This window comes from Herpailurus yagouaroundi, unplaced genomic scaffold, assembly GCF_014898765.1.
Source record: "Herpailurus yagouaroundi ecotype Mexico unplaced genomic scaffold, PumYag 203, whole genome shotgun sequence".
NCBI classification, from domain to species: domain Eukaryota; kingdom Metazoa; phylum Chordata; class Mammalia; order Carnivora; family Felidae; genus Herpailurus; species Herpailurus yagouaroundi.
Window position 1 is genome coordinate 27,206,261 of NW_024412434.1, and position 23,213 is coordinate 27,229,473.

A 23,213-nucleotide genomic window follows, 5' to 3' on the forward strand; every position below is an offset into this window, starting at 1 on the left:
GAGGGTGTGCTGTACATGAATGCGTCCCTACAGCTGTATCACATTTCTGAGGCTCAGAAAACTCTCTCCTCATCTGAAGCGTAAGTTAGGTCTCCTTATCGGATACATTTACTGCACTAAAACCTGAGGTTGTTCAGGAGAGGCTGCATCCACGGGCTGACGTTCGTCAGCAAAGCGACGGTGCCGTGTTCTCCGCGATTGGCTGTTCTGTTTAGTTCCCCGAGACTGCTTAGCATAACTAGAAAATGCCAATGCCAAATCAGTTGCATTTTGACTTACGGCATGTTGACCTTGGTCTTACGGCCCCGCTAATGGATGCGATGCACGTGGGTGTGGGACAGTGACATATGTCTCCCTCCGCTCTCTGCCTCTGTTTACCACGCACACGTGATCAAAACCGAGCCACACCGGCCACTCTGGAGAAAGAGGGCACTGGGAGGAAGCTGCTCTCCTGGTGATCTTCTGTGTCTAATCATCAAATCATTAGAGAATAAAATGGCCTAGTTACTGTCTTGTCCAACTTTTCAAGTCTTGACTGTAATATCAAGATCATTCTTGGGGCGCCTGGGTGGCTCAGTTGGTTGAGCGTCCAACTTCGGCTAAGGTCATGACCTCGTGGTTCGCAGGTTTGAGTCTCGCGGCGGGCTCTATGGGGACAGCTCAGAGCCCGGAGCCTGCTTCGGAGTTGGTGTCTCCCTCTCTCTGCCCCTCTCCCACTCCCTCTCTCTCTCAAAAATAAATAAACATTACAACAAAATAAAAAAGCCCATTCTCTTGATGGGGTGTTGAAACCCATAATCTGAGGCTCGTAGACATTCCAGAATTTGTCGAACACTAAAAATTCATGGAAGGAGCAAGATAATACATATTCAAGGATTAAGCTCAAAAAGAATGGGGCGCCTGGGTGGCGCAGTCGGTTAAGCGTCCGACTTCAGCCAGGTCACGATCTCGCGGTCCGTGAGTTCGAGCCCCGCGTCGTGCTCTGGGCTGACGGCTCAGAGCCTGGAGCCTGTTTCCGATTCTGTGTCTCCCTCTCTCTCTGCCCCTCCCCTATTCATGCTCTGTCTCTCTCTGTCCCCAAAAAATAAACGTTAAAAAAAAAAAAAAAGCCACAATAGATACTAAGCTCTTACCATGAACACGATGGTATTCGATTTGGTTCAATTTCACAACAATCTAAAGCAGGTGTCCTTAGTCTTTTTACAGAGAAGGAAACTGAATTTAGAGAAACAATGTATTCAATTTCATTCGGCAATTGGGCATCGGAGCCGCTATTCAAATCCAGGTTCTGACTTAAAACAAAAAAAAAAAGAAAGTGTGCTCTTGGCTACCATCGTGCGAGATTCCTTACAATTCAGTAAAAAAAAAGTCTAGACGCGTGTCAAAGAGAAGATGTGAAAAGCAGCATCAGTTTCGTGTGCAAAGCCCATCACAAACACCGTGAGCACCTGGATAGGGACAGAGCTGGTCAAACAGCGGGCAGGCCTGGTCCCCTTCCCGTCAACTTCCGGCCGGGATCCATTTCGACGTGGGGGACACGTTTCCAGCGTGCTTGCCGGTGACAGCTCTCTACAGCCCTGGGGACGTGTCTCCTTTGGCCTTTGCACCCCCGTGGTGTGTGAGACGTGCCTGCCCAGAGGCGGAGGCTGTGGCAGACGGGTGAGGATTTTTTGGAGAAGGGCGAGGATACGGCTAAGTGTAAGACATTCTGGCCTGTTGTTTGTCTTTGTGAAAGTGGTATTAACGCAACCTCAAGAGGAACAGAAGAGAGGAAAGGTGAGGGATTGGTTATTTAGACATTCATTTACAGAGAATTCGCTTTCTAAAAGCTAGCAAAAGAAGTTTAGCGAACGTTCCAAACGGTATATAAGAAATGATCAGAGGGGCGCCTGGGTGGCTCGGTTAGTTGAGTCACCAACTCTTGATTTTGGCTCAGGTCAGGGCCCCTGGGTTGTGGATCGAGCCCGGCCTCGGGCCCCGCACTTGAGTGTGGAGCCTGCTTGATAGTCTCTCTCTCCCTCTGCCCCTCTCCCCTGCTCACGCACACTCTCTCCTACAAAAAAAAAAAAAAAAAAAAAAAATTTTTTTAAAAGATATAGTTTTATAATAATAGTTTTGGACTCCGTCTCATAAGTAGTTCTATGGGTCTAAGTGAGATAACTAGAGGCAGCACAAATATTTCTAAACTTTTAAAAATGTTTATTTATTTTGAGAGAGAGAGAGAGAGAGAGAGAGAATCCAAAGCAGGCTCCAAGCTCTGAGCTGTCAGCACAGAGCCCGACGTGGGGCTCGAACCCACGGACCATTGAGATTATGACCTGAGCCGAAGTCTGACGCTTAACCCACGGAGCCACCCAGGTGCCCCACAAACATTTCCTTCAGAGCATTTAACTCGGCGATAGGTGACTCATTAAGAACAGGACAGTGACGTTCTTCAGGTTTGTATCATTTTGCCCAAGACCGTCTCATTGTAAACATTCAGTTAGTCAAAAATAGGACCAGATCCCAAACCCCGACACAGCTTCAAAAGGTTACCATGATATGGATGAGTTTGCAAGGACGTAGCAGGACGTTACCGTTTAGGGCAAAGGACCTCAAATATCTTGCTCCTGTTCTGAGAGCCTCACGCATTTAGATCTGGTGGCTGTAGACGTATCTAATGTCAACTCTGCCAGCTCCTGCCATAATGGGACCACTTGCTAAGCTTTTAAATGTTTTGTTGTAAATACGAACGTTCTGAAGCGTAAAGTTCTATACGAACATCAAAACCACTTGCAGTCTAGGTTGGGGTGAAAGGCTATGTATAGAAAAAAGGCAGAGGAATAGCACGGAAGGTTCTCAGGATTCGACGAGATGACATTTTAACGCCAAGTATATTGCGGCAGCGGCCCGGAGAAAGAGGAGCGGCCGGCAGACCTCGCGGGCCAGACCCCGGGGGAAACCGAACTTGGGTCTAACCCATTTTTGTGATTTCCACGAAGGGCGCCCAGGAAACTGCCGACCGAGCAGATGGAAGCGTTGACAACTGTTCTACAAAAGAAACTAATGGAGGGGTTGTCCCGGATGCAGAGGTAAGGAGCTGCCGAGCATTCGGAAGCCGCATGTCATGTTGACGTGATGTTGCGCGGGAACTGTCCAGCTGTCCGTCTAAATATCGAATTTCCAGTGTCCTCTGTTGGGCTGCACGCGTGGACGAAATAGTCACTTCGTACGTCTGAGCTACCACTGATGCGAGACAGGAGCGGCTGACCCTGCTGTGGAAAGAGCCCTTATTCGGAACATTATCTGTCTCCTTCCTCCATCGGGGGAGCTCCTCTACTCTCAGACTCAAACCTTTCAGAGAAAAGTGCTGTGATTTAAAGAGATGGGCCATAAAAGCATTTGTCTTGAAAACCTAGCCCGCGTGCCTTTAGTGAACCTCACTCATTAGCATTCCCACTGGCGACGTTTCCACATCTCGGTGTTCATTTTATGCTTTACTTTGGTTGGTAGGTCTTTGTTGGACCGTCCTATTGAAAAGGGAACAAAGGCGGTTTAGGTGATACAGTGAAGGAAGGCACTGTATTTTATCTCTGAAAAGAAGCCCGACGAAGCCAGAACGCTCTGATACCCTCCGATTTTCTTCGGGACGTTTGCAACCACGAAATCAGCCGGAGGATAAAGATCTTCACTGTACTTGGCCGCAGATGCCTTCGGAGGAGAAACCCCGTGTGGGTCCCAGAAGTCGTGCTCTGCCGGCCACGTGGGGCTCCGCAGGCAGACGGTCTCGTCCCCGGAGTTTGTTTCCAAGAGTGAGGGTGTCTCTGCTTCTTAAATACCACCTCCTTCGATAAAATCACTACCCGGATGTGTCCCCCCCAGCCCCCCTCGGCTAGAGTGTGGACCGGCCAGGGCAGATGGCGGTGCAGTGAGGACACCGGGAAGCGTGCCACCGCTGCAGAGGCAGAGCCTTTCCGTCCCCTGGCGTCCCGTTCTGTCGCGGCACTTCCTAACACTGCCGCTGCTCTGCTGGCCTTCGCCGGTGGGAGTCGAGACGCACTGTCCTCTCATGCCTGGAGCCCCCTGAAGCTTTGCTCCGGCCTATACGGTCTTTCCCGTGTCCCTCTCCCCTCCTGCCCAGTATGGGCCGTGTCTTCGCCGATTTCTTTGGGCTCCATTAAGCAACGTGAATCCCCTCCACTCTGTACGGTCTGTAAGATACAGATCTGTTTTTCTGCATGCGACTCCACGGAGCAGGGCTATGCCCAGCCTTCCCACCCTGCTTTGTGACACGGGTGTTTTATTTTCGTGCCCACGTTTCCCCGTGCAGTTTCTTGAACTTCCTTTGGTGGGTGCCCGGGACTGCCGTCTGCTCGAGACTGAGGCCACTGGCCCGTTTCGCACAGGCCGCTGAGCAGCCAGAAGATGGTAACGACTCTGAGTCTCTGGTGACCTGGACTGGATTCAACTCACTGACCTAGAGGTGAAAGGCTCTGTATTCCATTACTAATCCCTCGAGCTCTCCGGCCCCCTGAAAATGATTCTTTGGTTTTATTATTGCAAAGGCCATTTATAAAATCATGAACTGGATTTAGGAAAGCAACCATGAAATAGCAAGGGACAACGACTGATTGAAATTCCTTCAATGTATTATGGGCTGAAGTCTCTCGACAGTAGGATTGGGGAGAAAGTTATATATAGGCACCTCCATTCTTATTTCCGTAGCATGACCGGCTCACTTAAACGTGGCAACTTCAGATCCACTGACCATGCCTCAAAAACTAAATCCTAAATAAAGAAAATGGAAAAGCAAACTATGAAATAGCCAATAATCTTTATTTTGCACTTCCCCACCCCCCATCCCTCTCCAAAAAGCACTAATGGGTATATTTGTGCATGTGAAAATACTGTATAAAGTATTTACGATGATCTCAAATCAATAAAACAAAAAAACACATATCTCAACATGGATGCTTCGTTTCCTTGTAGGGAGAGAAACATTTTGGCTTCTAGAACAAGGAGGACAGTGAAATACTGCGCCCTTAAAAGGTCGGTTCCATTTCCACTGATTTGCAATTTAACATTCATGGCAGAAGACCTCATTTCTCTAACCACATAATAAGTTTTAAAATATGACTAATTCATACACTAATAGCAATTTACTTGGCTTTAAAAAAAAATCACAATTTCTATTAATATATTTGTATTAGGTTCAAAGCCCATATTCTAGCATTCAAGATATCCATTACACTGGCCCAAATCGGGATTATTTCAAAATCAAGTAAAAGTCCATATTTATTCCAAAGTTGCTAAAATATGCTAATAAAGTTAAATTTGATGTTTTACATTAAAAATAAAATATTTGGTTTATCTCTCAGACATCTATAACATATAATAAATAGTGGGCAGTATAGGAATATAATAAAGTTTTGTGATACCCTGAAATTTGATGAGTTTTCTTTAAGAAAAAAAATTCATAATATACTTCATTTCAGCCTTAAACCACAATCTCCATGAACAGATTTGCAGAAATAAAACAATATAAACACAAAATGCTACAGTATATGTTTTTTGTTTTGTTTTTGTTTTTGTTTTCTCTCGGGGGAATCTACACGTCCGTTTAATAAAAGTCAGTCAAAGAGACGTACAGATACCAAAACAATTTCGAATCATGGACTACAAATTTAAATTGCCTTGTTTTCCTTTCAACTGCTAGGGCCCCGGTGCCCACGGCGTGCGGGGGCCCGGTGCGGGGCCAGCTCAAGGTAGATCACTCGGAACTATGGCTCTGTTTTCTAGCCTTCTTCGCTTATGTACAGCAGGAATTACAGACATGGCTGAAATCACGGTGGATTCCAGAGAAAGCCAGAATTAAACACGATAAAAATTTAAAAAATAACTACTTCATAAATATTTATTATTTACAGCAGGGGAGATCTTCTATAGTCTGGGAGGTTTTATACAAGTCGGTGAAGTGTAGGAGCGGTGAGGAGAACGCCAGCAGTTTCGAGAAGGGCACGGCTAGGATGCGACCAACGTAGAAAATGCGTGCGAGTCAACAAAAATAATCTGCGCCAAAGCAAACGGGACATGATAGAAACCTTTTTCTTAAAAAATAGAAGGTATTTCACAAAAGCCTGAACATTTTACATGTTAGTACTAAAAACGGGGGGAGGGGGGATGGGGAAGCTTCATATATTCTCGTCACAAAAATATTTAGCAACACTCCGTCCGGAGCTCCTTTTCTGGTATTAGGATTATCTCACTAGAGCGGGAGAGAGGTCGCAAACTGTATACAGACGGACGATGTCCTTAAATTACAGTCGAGGCAGCTTACACTTTATCTTCTCGTCTAATAACCTTCATGAAAAGGCCCTGGAGAGAGAATAAAGAAAATCAAAAGGGAGGATTACGGTCTTTTTATTAGTAATACTTGTCACTGGTAATAGAAAGCGGGGGCGTGGCCGTCCTCGCCCGTCACGCGTCCCTCCGTCACACGCCGCTTGGCCGGGGCGGAGCCGGCGCCGGCGCATGCGTCCTCGGCCTCCCGACGCCGGCGGCCCCTCCCTCCGAGGCTCGCGGGCGCCGCGCGGCGTCAACGTGCCCGGTCAGTGTGCCCGGTGCTTCCGCTTCTTGTGCTTCTTATCCTTCTTCTTGTTGGCGCACTTGGGGCAGAACCACTGCATTTCTTCCGGGGGTGCGGCCATTATTCCCACACAGGGCCTACGTGGTTGGAAAGGAGAAAGAAAAAGGCATTTGTTTGGATAACCAAACTTCACTTATGTGTAGATTGCCTCCCTATGTTCTGAAGCGACTGTTTTAATTGAAAAAAAAATTTTTTTTAAGTAAGTTGAAAACAACTGAGTGATTTTTACGCCTCTAGTACGTTCAGCCGAGCCCAGGCCACAACAGCTCTAGCTCCCGGAGCAGGGCTGCCGCGTGGCCTCCCCCGTCAGGCTGTGGCCTCCCCTCTCGGGCCGGGGCCCTCCCCGAGGCCCCGCTGCAGGAATGAAGGAGGGCTCCCTGCAGCCACCAGCGGCCTGGTTTTTCCGAGCAGCGGCCCGTGTTTATCTCCTGGGTGTCCTGTGTCCTGTGGCCGAATGGATTTCTGTCTGTCTACATCTGATCTTTACACTGTACGGTGAGAGGGTGATTTGCACGCATTCTGGATGCTTCTCCACTGTGGGGGAGCTGGCGGGGAGCTGTGAAGAGCGGACACGCCTCCGTTCATGCCTCCGCTTTGTGACGTGTATGCCAAGGGGTTACCTCGATGTTCCTGTCAAGTGCTGCAGCTTATAGAAAGTTACTGGAAAGAAAGGAAAGGGAAACCTTTACCCCCCCCCCCCCCTTTTTTTTAAACAAGAAGGACATATAAGCTAAACAAAACATGTGGAATTTAGGCTGCAGAACAACCGTCCAGAGATTCCTGATTTCTGCACTTAACACTAATGACGTCGTAATCTTATCGTGCTGTTGCTCCTCAGGCGGCTCCCAGGACAGCAGTGGCGCCGGGAGGGGGTCCGGGAGGGACCCATCACTCGTGCGCCTGCCCGAGTCCCGCCCGCAGCGCTCACCAGTGGTACCAGTCGTCACAGTCGTCACAGCCGATCATGGGACTGCCGTCGTCCGGCTTGTTGCACCCGGGACAGATCCAGATCTGATTCCCCCACTCATCTCGGATCTGAGGTTTTTAAGTAGGGGGTGGGGGGGAGGGAAGAGGGGGAAACCAGGCGGAATGGGGGGAAAAAAAACCAAAGAGAGGGCAACATAAGAATGATTACTTTACACTGTGAACCTAATAAACAAGTTAAACTGAAAAGAGAAAAAGTGACTTGACAATTTGCTAAGGCCATGATCGCGATCATCAGTACCCTGGGATCCACAGGAGGCAGAAAGGAGCTGCTAAATACTCAAGGAGAAGGCATTTCTAATGAGTATTTTAATTTTTTTTTTAACATTTATTTATTTTTGAGAGACTGAGAGACACAGAGTGCAAGTGGGGGAGGGGCAGAGATAGAGAGGGAGACACAGAATTAGAAGCAGGCTCCGGCCCGGAGCTGTCAGTGTAGAGCCCGACCAGGGGCTCGAACTCAGAAACCGGGAGATCATAACCTGAGCAGAAGTCGGACGCTTTAGCCACTGAGCCACCCAGGCACCCTTCTAATGAGTGTTTTAAACTCTCTTGTAAGTCACAAAAACAAGGTGTTTTTATAACCAGTTCTATGAGCAGTATGACCCATGGCCACTTTTATCTAAAAAAACTAGTGTCAACATGTTAAGTTGGTAACGTTTAGGGTCATTATGGCTGTAACAGTTGATATTTTTGAAAGCTACAGAGCTCAAGTATATGCAATTTCCTCAGTCACGTTCACAGACGTGGAATTACTGAATCCAGCCAAATGTGCGTGGATCACCTTATTACTTATTAGCCAGGCACTTGTCCTGAACTAGCTGATAAGATCAAGGATATAAAAGAGCTGTTACTAAGTAACTTTCCATTCCCTTTATGACATTTTCAGTAAAGCACAACAACTAAAGGGCAAATAAAAGGGGGGATGCGAGAGGCCGAGCTACACATGTTAACATTATTCTGCCATAAATGTGCGGTGCCCTGGAGTTTGCTTCACTTAACTGAGCTGTTCCCAATAGGAAGCATCCCTAATGATATCACTGCCTCAAATTCCACGGTTACAAAACCAGTTTGGAAGAAACAAATCTAGGATGAGCCTTCAAAACCCAGCCACGACTACTAGCTACTTTTCCAAAGTGTTTATAATAACGCGGCCAATAGTCTCGATGAGTTTGTGCTGCAGGTGTGGTCTGTGCCTACACTTGCAGATAGTACCCTGGCTAGAATGCAGAAAGAGTGGCTTTCGTGGCGTGCGACGGGGGTCGTGGGGGAACACGTTTCATTCCACTGATGGGCTATTTGAAGGCCACCATTTTTGGAAGTCTACTGAAGGCAAGCTACGTGATACGGAAGCTTCCTAAAGAAACCTGTGGGCAGCTGCATCTGATTCAGCCCTCTCTAACTCTGAGGGGAGAGAACCACCTGTTACCGTGTGCCAGCTCTCTGGGGTTAACCCTGGTCCAGCACCCTATGCCCTGAAGCTGCCATGCATGGCCAGCCCGGCTGGCTGGCTGACCTCTCTTGAAATTAGGAGGCCGTGACTCTGTTGCTGCTGAGAACTTTGCCAGAGCATCCTTAATAGCTAACAGCAACCAGGGTACTGAGTTCTTTCAAACATCTGGCTTTGTTCAGCCATCCTGAAACAAGCACTGGGTAGGTTAAGAATGGGGGGCTGGAGCTAGGGGAACCGAAGTGACAGTTCCAAAGTCCCACTGTTAGGCAGTCACGAAATCAACCTTTTTTGCCCTTACTGCCTATGTTTTTCCTCCCGATCACACGTTTTGTCTTCTGTCTACAAAATGTCGCCGAGGAGATAAAGAGGCTTTGCTTCCATGTTATCCATGCCAATCAGATTCATCTCCGGGGAGTAAGCCCGAAAATCCACTGAGAACCAGAAACTGGGCTATAACATCCTGTACCGATCATCTAGTCTCACTGGAGCCCCCTAATTACAGATGAAGCAATGGAGACCGAAGAGGTTAAGTAAACTTTCCTCATCAGCCCATCTTGGGGTGATGTGCCCTCAGTTAAACACCTAGAACTTGGTCCTTGAATGGCCCAATTTCTTTTAAATGTTTACTTTTGAGAGAGAAAGCATGAGCAGGGGAGGGGCCGAGGGAGAGGGGGACAGAGCGAAGAGGGCTCTGCGCTGACAGCAGAGAGCCTGAGGTGGGGCTCGAACTCACATATGGTGAAATCATGACCTGAGCTGAAGTCAGAGGCTCAACTGACCGGGCCACCCAGGTGCCCCAGGTCAAAATTTTTTTTTTAATTAATTAATTTTGATGGAGAGAGAGAGCAAGCAGGGGGAGGGGAAGAGAAAGAGGGAGAGAGACAGAATCCCTGGCAGGCTCTGGGTTGTCAGCATGGATCCCGATGTGGGGCTCGAACTCACAAACTGCGAGGTCAGGACCTGAGCCGAAATCAATCTGTACCGGATGCTTAACTGACTGAGCCACCTGGGTGCCGCTAGAATGGGCCAATTTGATGACCACAGATTTTTATCACATCTTCTATTTTTGTCTTGAGTTGCCAACTTAGTATTTTTCTGTTAATTTTTCACATCTTTATGTCGTCTCTCAATACCTTTGGGGTTTCCTTCTCATCCTTTCTATCATTATAGTGCCTAAACTATTTATTGAAATTTCCTCCTAAAACACCTTCAAGAATGTGTAGCAAACACCACGAGTCCTACTGGCCGATCACATCTATTCAGACGGATCTGGGCCATCAGTAAGCGGACAGATCCCAGTCTGCGTATTTGGTGGTCAGATCCGCACCGGGACCCCGTGCACCTGTAAGTGCCTCAAATCCCTCTGTCGTGTGTATGTCACTCCACGGTGCCCCAAGGACGTGTTTATAAAGACACTCCTTCACTACGAGATTGACTTCAGGCTTTAGAGTGGGACCTGACGCTATTAGGTACGGGGAAAAGAGCTGGAAACAGTCCCAGGACAGCGACGGGAACTCATTCGAGGACACGCCTGGACACCCAGGAAGCTGTGTCCGGAAGTTCATTTCCATTTAACACGCAAGCCTGGCATACTCTGGGCCTCGGCCCACCAAGCACTGTCAGCCGTGCGGCTACCTGGGGCCGGCGGCGGGCCCTGAGGATCCGTGTACGTTATGCAAATTATACGCGTCCGTGAGCAATTTCACCGCCGGATGGAGAAGTCCAACGTGGGGCCGAATCACTGTTCATCTCGATACTTAGACGCGGACGCTGGGCGGTAAGAAACGGCACCAAGGAACGGCAAGCGATGCGTGACGTCTGGTGAGACTAAGTACGTCAGCACCTTCATGCCCTTCAGCCCAAGGCTTGCATGTGCAACGGAAATGCCTTTCCAGGCCTCAAGGGCCGCGTCCGACATCGGGGAGCGACACGCACGGCCCGCGGGGCGGCGGGAAGCCCCGTCGCGGGGGAAGAGTGCGCTCCTGGGCCCCCCCTCCCTGCAAGCGTGCACACGCAAAGGGCAGCGCACCACGTAAGTGCTCACGGTCTCCGTCACCACGCTCCGGACCGGGGCCTTGGACGATCCGGCGCCAGAGACGGCGGGGGCCGGGGCGGGCATCAGGGCGGGGGCCGCGGCCGACGGCGGGAGGAGCGGCGAAGGCACCGGGGCGGGGGCCACGTGCACGGGCGCGGGGGCCGGGGCGGCTGAGGGCGGCGGGGTCTTGGGTCTGCTCAGAGAAGGGGCCGGCTTGGCTTCGGGCGCCGGGACCACTTTGCTGATGACACTGTCAACGAGAGACAGAAAGGGAGAAGTCACGACAGGCTAGCGCGCTCACACCAGGCATTTAAAACGTTATCACAGAGTAACTTTCTTCTTCTAGGAGCAAAACTCTCTTCCGAGCGAGCATCCGGGGCCCCACCGGACTTGGTCAGAGTCAGGCCGGGGGGAGAAGGGTCCGTGGCGGGAGTGAGGGGTGCTCCCGGGGGCGGGCAAGGCCGGCCGGGCTCCCTTCCTGCGTCCTTGCAGCTGGCGGAGCCGGGCGGGGAGGTGCGGCCCCTCCCGGAACACGTGCGTCCCCAGGACTCACCGGCAGGGACTCCAGCCCGGACATACGAGCTCGGAGCCTCGGTCGGCCCCAGGCTGGCCGCGTGAGCGGGGGAAGGCACTCGAGGATGCGGTGCCCGAGCACCTGTACGAAGGTAGGTATGATCCTGGACACTGTACGTGTGTCACCTCCACCGGTCCTCAAACCAAGTTACCGTGATCCCATTTCACAGATGAGGTCACGGGATTGGAGAGAGGAAGGAATGGGGCAAATGGGTGGCAGGCTTTGAACCAAGGTCTATTGGATTCCAAAACTCTTTCATTTTTTAAAAAACGTTCCCTTATTTGAAAAAAAAAAGTTATATATAATTGCAAGCAGAGAGAAAACCAGTATCACAGCTTAGGAAACAGAGCTAACTGGACATCGATCCTTGGCCCCATTTGCTTAGATCTCCCTCCTCCGGAGGTAACCGCTGTCCTCAAGCTGGCAGGTACCTTTTTGTATCTCTGCTTTTTGTAGATGCCCACAAACAATATATACTGCGCTCCTGTTTTATGCTCTTTGACTATATACACAATATGACACCATATTTATCCTTTGCAACTAGTTTTCCTTTTTTTTTTTTTTAATTGAGATATAACGGACATATAACCTTGTGTTAGTTTGAGGTATACGGAGTGTTGGTTTGGTACATTTATATGTTACACTGATTACTGTAGCTCATAATCAGCTAATACCTTTGTCATGTCACATAATTATTTGTCTTTGTGTTTAGAACATTTCGGATCTACTCTCAGCCACTTGGAAGCTTCTAATATGGCACTGTTGACTATAATCTCTTTGCATTAGGTCTCCAGAACTTACCTGCCAGTGTCCCACTTAGTTTTATGTCCCTTGATTCATCCACACTGATACACATAGATCTGTATTTTTCATTTTACTTGGAGTGCTGTACCATGGTTATGAATAAAGCCAAAGGGTTTGTGTCCATTCCCTTACTGAGGCTAAAACATACTATCCCGTAAATGTTACATGTTAACTTGGGACGCGTTCCAGAACTTCCCCAGGCTATCTTCCTGGGAAGATGAAGTTGCTGGGTCACAGGGCATGCACATTCTCACCTTCACCAGGAATCCCAAGCTGTTCCTTAAAATGACCGCACCAACCTATCTCCTCTTTCTACTATCCGACACTAACCTTTCCAAGCCCTGCTTTGCTGATCAACACTGTGGAAATAGACAGCTGCCTCTGAGGGTCACAGTGAGAACCTGAATTTCAGAGAAACCTGTCAAACACTATCAAATGTAGAGTGTGAACGCCAGCATTATATGCACGGCTGTTGCTCATGACAACCCCACATCGCCATTACCAGGCCTGTATGCTTTTCTACCTTCTTAGAGTCTTGGTTGACAAAGCACTCCACTATGAAGCATCGATTCTTTGCTATTCTGATTAGAAGCTTGTAAAACGTTAAACTATCTTAAAAATTTCGCCATGTAAACGAATAATTAATGCTGTTTTCCATTTGAGTTACGAGTATGACTGTCTTGCTGACTCGAATGTAGCCAAAAACCAAGAAAATGTAACATAGGCTGTTGGTGGAGAAGATGCTCAGTAACACTTAACACAATTCACGGTGCATACTGACCGGACTCCTACTAAGTACTGCATGTTCTAAGCACTTGAAAGCCAACGGCACGGTGGGCACTGTGCTAAATACTCACGTGCCTTACTCCCTTGATCCTCACGTCAGCCCCATGAGATAAACACACCCAAGACTGTCCTTTCGCAAAGCAGGGCACAGAGAGATCAAGTATCCTGTACAAATTCACAGACTGCTAGGAGACGGAGCCAGAATTTAAAAAATTTTTTAAATGTTTATTCAGTTTTGAGAGACAGAGCAGGGGCAGGGAGGAGGGGGGCAGAGAGAGAGAGGGAGACACAGAATCCAAAGCTGTCGGCACAGAGCCCGACGTGGGGCTTGAACGCACAAGCTGTGAGATCATGACCCGAGCTGAAGTCGGACGCCCAGCCGACCGAGTCCCCCAGGCGCCCTGAGACGGAGCCAGAATTTAAACGCGGGCGGTCTGATTTCAGAGCCTGTGAACTTAACAACTACACAACACTGTCTCTCTCACCGCTTGCTGGGCGTGTGCTGCCTAATACGTAAGGTGGGAGTTCAAAGTTATTGCTAAGGCATTTATATCCTCATGTGCAAGCACTTCGTATTCTTATGGCTAGACTAACGTTTTACACGCTGTTTTTTGGAGGTAGTTTCCCATAATGGTTTGAAATCTAGGTGCTGGGACCGAAACTAAAGGAAAAGCAGGAACCAGAGAGGTTAAGCAGAACGTAGATGTGTCAGCCTGAGGGCACCTATGCATGAGGGAAATCTGATCTTTGGTTTTGATAAGGAGGACAGGTTTCAAAGCCTGGGGCCTGCCAACGTGGAAAGTCTGACAGAACTCCCTCCCCACATTACAAACTCCCAAGAGGCCACTAGACTGATTAAGAATTAATCAAAGCCTAGTGAATGTTTAGGTCTGTGGTCCAGGACGCTACATTTAAGGTACTTTGGGTTTGCAATGTGCCCAGGTACCCAGCACTAATCATCTTGAGATGAGGTAACTTAAAACGTAGGCCTTATATTATTAATGCAGAGAAGTATTAGGAAACAAAGCAGCACATAATCTTAAAGAAAGCCAAACATACGAGGAGCCAAGGTAGCATCAGGGAGAACCAGAAGATTACAGAGACTAGAATTATTAATTATAAAACAACTCTGCTTACACTGTTTTAAAAAACGAAAGGCAGGGATGCCTGGCTGGCTCAGTCAGTGGAGTGTGTGACTCTTGATCTTGGGGTTGTGAGTTTGAGTTCCATGTCGGATGTAGAAATTACGTAAAAATAAAATCTTGAAAAAATAAAACTAGGGGCACCTGGGTGGCTCAGTCCGTGAATCGTCCAACTCTTGTTTTCGGCTCAGGTCATGATCTCACGTTCGTGGGACTGAGCCCCACACTGGGATCCATGATGAGTGTGGCGCCTGCTTGGGATTCTCTCCCCCTCTCTGTGTCTCCCCCACTCACACACACTCTCTCTCTCTCTCTCTCAAAAATAAATAAACATTAAAAAAAGAAAAGGCAAAGCATGACATTATCTGCAGATAATAGAAGGTTATAAAGAGTCATCTAGCAGATTTGAAAGAAACAAACTGACCTAGAAATGAAAAATACAACAAATGGACTCAAATTTATTCTCAGCAGAATGAGAGAACTGTAAGCTGAATAATAAGACAGAAGAATAATAATCTAAAATGTAGCTTAGAGGGGCAAGGAGAGAACAGAATAAATTACTACATACCTCATAATTACTACACATTTAATCATAATTCTAGAGAAAGAATGGGGCAGAGACAAAATGTTAATAAGACTATCTGAGGACGTTCACAGACGTGATGGCAGATACGAATCCACAGACTTAAGAAACCCAACAAATCCCAGGCGAGATAAAGAAATCTGCACCTAGACATATCACAGTGAAACAATGAAACATCATAGATAAAGAGAAAAGTCCGAAAAGCGGCGAGGGGTGGAGGGGGGGGCGGGCAGGGGGAACGAGTGACTTTCAGAGACAGATGGCAGCTGACTTCTCCACAGCAATGATGAAGCTGGAAAACAGTGGAAGAACATCTTGGAGGTGTTGAAGAACAATGCATTTTGTCTTTGGAAACATCTTTCAAGAATAAGGATGAAATAAAGACATTTTCCAGAAAGTAAGATCTAAGGACTTACCCACAGTGGACCTTTACTAAAAGAAATTTTGAAGTAGCAATTCCCAAAGTTTTTGGTCTTAGAGACCACTCTACGTTCTTAAAAACCGCTGAAAAACTCAAAGAACTTTTGTTGACGTGCATTGTATCTGTCAATATTTGCCACATTAAAAATCGAAACTGAGAAATTAAAAAATAATTATTTTAGTAATTCATTGAAAAGGAAGAATAATAAATGCATTACATGTTATCAGGTAACGTTTTCTTTCTTTTTAAAATTTTTGTGAGAAGACTAACACTACCTTTGTATTTTTTGCAGATCACCCTAGTGTGTGCACATGTAACTGCAGGGGGGAGGAGTGTTTTCATGGCCTTTTCAGATGATTGTGTAAATTCTTCGATACTGCACCAAAAATGCAACAAGTGACAGCTTCTTAAGTTAGTCACAATGTGTGATCTGAAACCGTATCACACTCATTGATGTGCTAACGTTCTGAATAGTTATTTTACCCACCCATGATTTTTTTTTATTTTATTAATTTTTTTTAAATGTTTACTTATTTGGGGGACAAAAAGAGACAGAGCTTGAATGGGGGAGGGGCAGAGAGAGAGGGAGACACAGAATCGGAAGCAGGCTCCAGGCTCTGAGCCATCAGCCCAGAGCCTGAAGTGGGGCTCGAACTCACGGACCGCGAGATCGTGACCTGAGCTGAAGTCGGATGCTTAACCGACTGAGCCACCCAGGCGGCCCCCCATCCATGATTTTATAACATCATGCATTAGTTTGTAATATCGGTTCACTGAATTATGCAGCTCTTCCGAATATTTACACATTTCATTGTACAATATTAAAATATCACATTCGGTGGTGTTACCGTCATCTCATCACAAATTTCTTAGAGTACTGACGAGCCATCAACTTGTAATATGTTTTCCAAGATTCGAATTTTTACTTAAAAGCTTCTACTTTGTCATTTACAACAAATATTCTCCCCTGAGGATTTTCCTTGTGGTGACAGGCTTCCTTTATTCATTTTTGATGCAATGTTGGCCAAATATCCAAATGTGAGTAAGCGCAGTTTGTAAGTGGCTCTTTCAAGTAGAAATAGTATTTTGTGAGGAAAGCTGCTAGTTCACCTTGCAACTTAAATAATCACAAAAATACTTTTCCTCAAGACACCTGTCATGTTTTAGTAAGGACAGGAAGTATTTTATGAGTGCTTCCTATTTCATCACTATCTATTGCAACACATAAACTACTATGTTCCAAGGCCTATGCACCACTCTGAGCATCTCTGTTCTTTTTCTTTTTTAATTAAAAAAATTTTTTTTTTTAGTGTTTATTTTTGAGAGAGAGAGAGACAGAGCATGAGTGGGGGAGGAACAGAGAGAGAGGGAGACACAGAATCCGAAGCAGGCTCCAGGCTCTGAGCTGTCGGCACAGAGCCTGACGCAGGGCTCGAACTCACAGACCATGAGATGACCTGAGCTGAAATCAGATGCCCAACTGACTGAGCCACCCAGGTGCCTGAGCTAAAGTATTCTAAGGTACTTCTATTATCTGGAAGGAGGTGCAAAGGTATTACATTTAAAATGTAGTAATTTCTAGGGTAATCATGGAAAGATTAGGAATAAAGTAAATGTTTAATTTCTAAACTAGTATGAAGAAAAATGGCATGTTGTTCTTTTTTTTTTTTTTTTTAAGTTTATTTATTTATTGCGAGAGAGGAAGGGAAGGGGAGGAAGGGGCAGAGAGAGGGAGACAGAGAATCCCAAGCAGGCTCTGCGCTGTCAGCACAGAGCCTGATGTGGGGCTTGAACTCATGAACTGTAAGATCGTGACCTGGGCAGAAATCAAGAATTGGATGCTTAATCGACTGAGCCACCCGGGTGCCCTGAAAAATGGAATGTTAAAATAAATAAGAAAGGGAGAAACAGAGAACAGAAAGACAAATAGAAAACCCAAAATAAGGTGGGTTATAACTCAAAAGATCCATAATTATATCATATAAATGGTCTAAACAATTTACTTGCCAGATTGAGTAAGACAGCGAAACCTAACACTATATTATTTGTCAGAAACACATCTAACAACGGAGCAGTGGAAAGGCTGAGGGAAGCGGCCAGCAAAAGAAGCATATGGACACAAGGAAATGTGACCGCAAACAAAACAGACCGTGAGGCGAGAACTACCAGCGGTAATGAAGGTTTCTTCATAACGATAAAAGGGTCCGACGTGCCAGGACGAGATAATAATCTAAAATTTGAATGCGCCCCAAAACACATCCTCAAAATATATAAAGCAAAACTGACAGACCTGTAAGAAACAGACAAAGCCACAGGTATAACTGGGGATTTAGTGTATCTGTCTCTCTGGAACTGACAGAGTAGGCAGTCAAAAGCCAGGAAAGGTATAGTTATTGTAAGTTTTGAAGCAAATAACAAAAATAACAAAACTGACCCAATGGACATTAAAAAAACCCTCTATGTTCGACAAATACAGACAACTCATTCTTTTCAAGGACCCACTAAAAAAACCTGACCAAACAATTCCCATAAGGCCAAAGAATAATTTGAATGGTCTGTACCCATATCTGTTACCTTGGCTACGGTAATTCCTCAAAGGCATGAAAAGCCTTTTTACTTCCGTACCCTCAGCACCTAACATGTTAACACCTAACAAATACAAGCTGGTCCTGCAAGTAGTGATTTCCTAGAAGAAGTGATACATTTAGGAAATAGGAAAGTTTTCTACCCAATAAAATTATAGGGAAAGATTGCATAGTCATATGCACTATGATGTGGGAGGAAAGAGGGATGTAGGACAGGGAAGGAAAACATGGGGTGTCGTGAAGAGAGGAGAGCAAGCGAAGGTGTGACAGACAGGTCAGGAGCGTGGGGGGAGAACCCAGGTACCTGAGGTGGTGGGTTCCCAGAGTTGGTGGACGGGGGCGGGAGGAGAAAAAGTAAGAAGAAACAGCTTTGAGATCTGTGATGACCAGATGCAGAAATACGACCGAAACCTAAGCTATCAACAAGAAGAGGCTACTGGAGGGAAAGACTTTTCCTATCTCCTACCTGTTTGTGGGAATGACGTGGGGGGATTTAGAAAATGATCTGCAAAGGATCTGTTCCTTTTATCGCTTTGTGTCAACTTTACCATTAGCTGTTCTAGTGGAAAATGTTTGCTGGAGATGACAACTGAACCTATTACCTAAAATGATTTTTAGATATTCATGTGCTCCAACAGACAATGATCAAACAGAATTGAGAAGCAACTGTGCTTGAGTTGTAAGACAGTGCAGTTAATGTGGAAAAAAGAAAACTCAAATTATAGGGTATATCGCAAACCGTAAATTCTAAAGGGATTAAATACTTGGTAAAAGAAAATGTAAAACCGTTAACATACTCCGACAAATAAGAAAACACGTGTTTTTAATCCGGGAGGAGAGGATGATTTTCTCGGCATCTCCTTAGAAGCAGAAACCATGAAAGGAAACGGATTTGATTGTGCCAACACTGTAAAATATCGTAAGCAAAGGCAAAAGACAAGATGACGGACAGTTATTTGCCACATACGCGATAAAGCGTTCAGTTCCTGTTAAATAAAGAGTTCTGTCAAATCAAAACCAAAAAGACTAAATTCGTACTAAAACGTGAGCAAAGGACACAAGCAGCAGATACAGAGTGAAAGAAACAAAAGCCGCCAACAGGGGGAAGAAAAAAAAGAGTTCTATATTCATGGTAATCAAAGACATGGGCATGAAAACGACAATAAAATAGCTTTCTTAGTACAGGTTACAAAGATGTTAGGATGGGCCAATGGGAGGGATGGTTGGTATAGCACTTCTGAATGATTACCAAAACCTGAAAAACGTACTTGTCTTTATTTTTTTAATGTTTATTTATTTTTGAGAGAGAGAGAGAGAGAGACAGAGAGAGAGAGAGACACACACAGCACAAGTCGGGGAGAGGCAGAGAGAGAGGGAGACACAGAATCGGAAGCAGGCTCCATCCAGGCTGTCAGCACAGAGCCCGACGCGGGGCTCGAACTCACAAACCGAGAGGTCATGTCCTGAGCTGAAGTCGGACGCTTAACCGACTGAGCCACCCAGGCCCACCTATTTTATTATTATTATTATTTTTAATATCAAAGCAACTTTACTACTAAAAACATCTTGTCTTTGGCACGAACGAGTAGGTCTGAAATCATAGGAAACTGACACACAGCAATCCACCCTGTGCTTTCAAATCACTCACACTAATCAATATTAGGGTGTAATGCACTGTACAAATTCAAGTCCACAGAAATATGAGTGCACTCTGCAATTCTTAGTTACACTCAACCGTATTTTGTATCGTTCCTTTGAGGCACATTCTTACACACCATTCTTTAATGACAAGTTTGAGCAACTATATCCCTATATTACGATCAACATAAACCTAACAAAGAAATCTTTAACAGGACCATCACATCCAATCGCCAAATGAGCAACAGGTAAACTTCTTAAGCAGGTTGGTTTAACCTCCTTGAAAATTATGTTTCCAAGTAAAGATCATTTGGAGAAGGCACCCAGAAGTACTAGCTTGCATAACACAATCAGACACATGTTGGCTTGCCACAATGTCCAAATCAAGGCTGTCATTTTTGAGAAGGCAAGTCTTTGTTCTCTTTTCAATTCCTGCAAATTTATCTTGTTACTCTCCATTTCCAAGTGTTCCTTTATTGTCTTCACTTTTTTAATGTATGACTTGTACTTATTAGATTAATTTTTAGAAGTTCAATGTGAAACACGTCTCTGGTTATTTTAGTAGTTTCTTTATCTTCTCTGACCTCAAATAATATTATTTCCTTCCATCGTCACATCCATGACCTGTCCCAGTTGTACACATCCCATCAAGTTGTATCCTTTTTCCCTCTTTTGACTCCAATAGGTTAGGCTGAGGCTTGGCTCAGAGCATACTGTCCTGGTCCGAGTACCTGTACAGGTACCTGTACCATAGGTACAGCCATAGGTCTAAGGGTGACAAAGTATTTTCATTCCATTCCACCAACACACCCTTAGCGACATGTCTTCCTTCCACCCTAAGGGGGCTTTCTGTGGCCTGTAGGCTTGCTCCACTCTCTTTGGATATTGGGGAACCACAAAAGTGTGGTAAGCCAATGTCCTACTCTGATTTCCCACTGATCCAGGGAATCACAGTCTTTAGGATGTGTGGTATCGACTTCACTTCTGGCTGGCTGGCTGGTATCTCAGACATCCACGACTGCCCCAAAGATTATCGGTGTTCCGAGAATATTCCTGGTATCGATCCATCTTAACTGGAACAACTGTCAGTCTAAAATTAGAGAAACATCTTTCATGTTGTTTGTTTTTTCTTTTAGTATTCTGCTAGTTTTAATGGTTTCTCCAACTGCTTTATGTCGAGGTTCCACTGTTTTACTTCCATGTGAAATTTGCTTATATTTTGAAATATACTGCTAATTTTATCCATCTGTGTACCCAATGATGACAAATCTGCCCCAGAGTGTGTTCTTGAGATTGTTTGATTTCAAAATATTTAAAACTTAATGTGATTTAACTGATTAGGAATTGAGAAAAAGTGGCTGCCCTTGTTTTTCCAGTTAAACAAGGACATGCAAGGGTTTCCTGCCTTTTAGCAAATCTCTTGTTGCCATAGGTCTAAAATGGGCATAAATAAAGTTTGGTAAAACTTAGCACATTTTGGGAATCTGTATCGGTCTATCAAATTTGAAGTCACTGGCTACTATTGTAGCTCCCAATACAATTTTTAAAAATATTTATTTATTTTGGGGAGAGTGCAAGCAGGAGAGGGGCAGAGAGAGAAGGGGACAGAGGACAGGTTCCAGAAGCGGGGCCTGTGCTGATAGGCTGACAGCCGCGAGGCTGATGTGGGGCTCAAACTCACGAACGGTGAGACTATGACCTGAGCCGAAGTTGGACGCTCAACAGACTGAGCTACCCAGGTGCCCCTTGAGAGGGTTTATGAAGAGACAATCCCAGATTGTTGGGCATAGACATCTGTGGTGTGAGACTGAAGACTGATATATACCACCAAGGAAAATACGTGTTATTTACTAAGCTTTCTCTGGTTACTCTGTACACATTACAAGGGGTCCTTTTTCTAACAATGTACTAGTCTTGGCCAGCAATTCCAGGTCTAGAAATCTATGCAAAAATCTAGCAGCGTTTGTGATTGCAAAAAATCCTGAAAACTACAATGACTGTAATTTCAAATACCTCAACATAGGGATCAGTTAAATAAATGAAGACGAACAAAAATATCATGCTGTTACCTGAAGAGATAATAATACACACTCACATAAATGATATGTTTATCCCCCCCATTATGGAATTTTGGAAAAATTAATAGAATCTAATTTTTGTAAGAAAAGGCAAATAAGAATGTATGAGTGTGCACTTAGAAAAAAGTTAAAAGACTACACCCCAAAATGTCCTGAAATTGGCTCTGAATGGTGGGATTATATGTGGTTCTTTTCTCTTTTTTGTGTCTTTAAAATTTTAATTCCAGTATGGGGCGCCTGGGTGGCGTAGTCGGTTGAGCGTCCGACTTCAGCCAGGTCACGATCTTGCGGTCCGTGGGTTCGAGCCCCGCGTCAGGCTCTGGGCTGATGGCTCGGAGCCTGGAGCCTGTTTCCGATTCTGTGTCTCCCTCTCTCTCTGCCCCTCCCCCGTTCATGCTCTGTCTCTCTCTGTCCCAAAAATAAATAAAAACGTTAAAAAAAAAAAAATTTTAATTCCAGTATAGTTAACATACAGTGTTATATTAGTTTTGGGTGTACATTACAGTGGGAGGTGTTTTTTATTGTTTTGGTTTATGTATAATCATCATATGTAACTTGTATAATAAATTTAAGTTAAAAGCACTTGCCATAATACACACATCTAAAATGTTGCTGGGACTTTGAATTTTTTTTTTTTTAACGTTTATTCATTTTTGATAGAGACAGAGCATGAGTGAGAGAGGGGCAGAGGGAGAGGGAGACGCAGAATCCAAAGCAAGCTCCAGGCTCTGAACTGTCAGCACAGAGCCCGACATGGGGCTCGAACTCACGAACTGCGAGCTCATGACTTGAGCCGAAGTCGGACACTCAACCGACTGGGCCACCCAGGCGCCCCTAAAATGTTGCTGGGACTTTGTAAATGATGGCTTCAATTCCATACTTATAGTCTGTTCACTTTTCTGTACGTAGGTTATAGTTTATTTAATAAATGACTGGGAAAACATGATGGCTTTGCTAAAGCCTTCCAGCCAAATGTTGACCACGGTCTACCGTAGAAGTCCCAAGCTAAATTCAAAAGCTGCTCAATTTAGTGTATCTAAACTGAGTATATTATCATTAACAGAGATCAACAAGAAAAGGGTCAAGGGAGGAGAACTCTATGAAGCTATGCTATTCTGGTACATAATTAAAATCATAAATTTGAACGGCTTTGAGATATTAAGGTAGGTTCACGGTCTTGGGTCTTTTCAAAGAAATATAATGTCCACAGTTGGGATACTCTGTATCCCAAATACATGCATATCTGTCTTTATCATCCTCATTAGGCAGTACATTTCGTAGGAGTAAGCTGGGTATTTTATTTATCTTAGAATTATTTGCGGTATAAAGCAGTGTCTTAATACATATTCATCAACTCTAATAAGCGTCATGCCTAATATTGCATTGAGGCCTCTCTTGTAAAATAAATATTTTACTTTTGAATATTTTTGTCTGTTTAAAAATTTTTACACCAGGCCAATTTCCTCTTCCGTACTACTTAAAGAGTTCCAAGACCTCTGAGATTT

General features: G+C 45.3%; 1 protein-coding gene across 3 annotated transcripts in view; it reads right to left on the reverse strand.

Moving 5' to 3' along the window:
• Positions 1–5,875: 5,875 nt before the first annotated feature.
• Positions 5,876–23,213, reverse strand: part of TAF3 (TATA-box binding protein associated factor 3) — a 183,844-nt gene continuing 166,506 nt past the window's right edge. For all 3 annotated transcript variants that reach the window (XM_040451487.1, XM_040451485.1, XM_040451486.1), the window contains exons 5-7: positions 11,092–11,347; positions 7,554–7,660; positions 5,876–6,702 (exon numbers count right to left, since the gene is read on the reverse strand). In XM_040451487.1, coding sequence (XP_040307421.1) covers positions 6,588–6,702; positions 7,554–7,660; positions 11,092–11,347 — 478 coding nt within the window. In that variant the 3' untranslated portion in view covers positions 5,876–6,587. The remainder of the gene's footprint in view (positions 6,703–7,553; positions 7,661–11,091; positions 11,348–23,213) is intronic.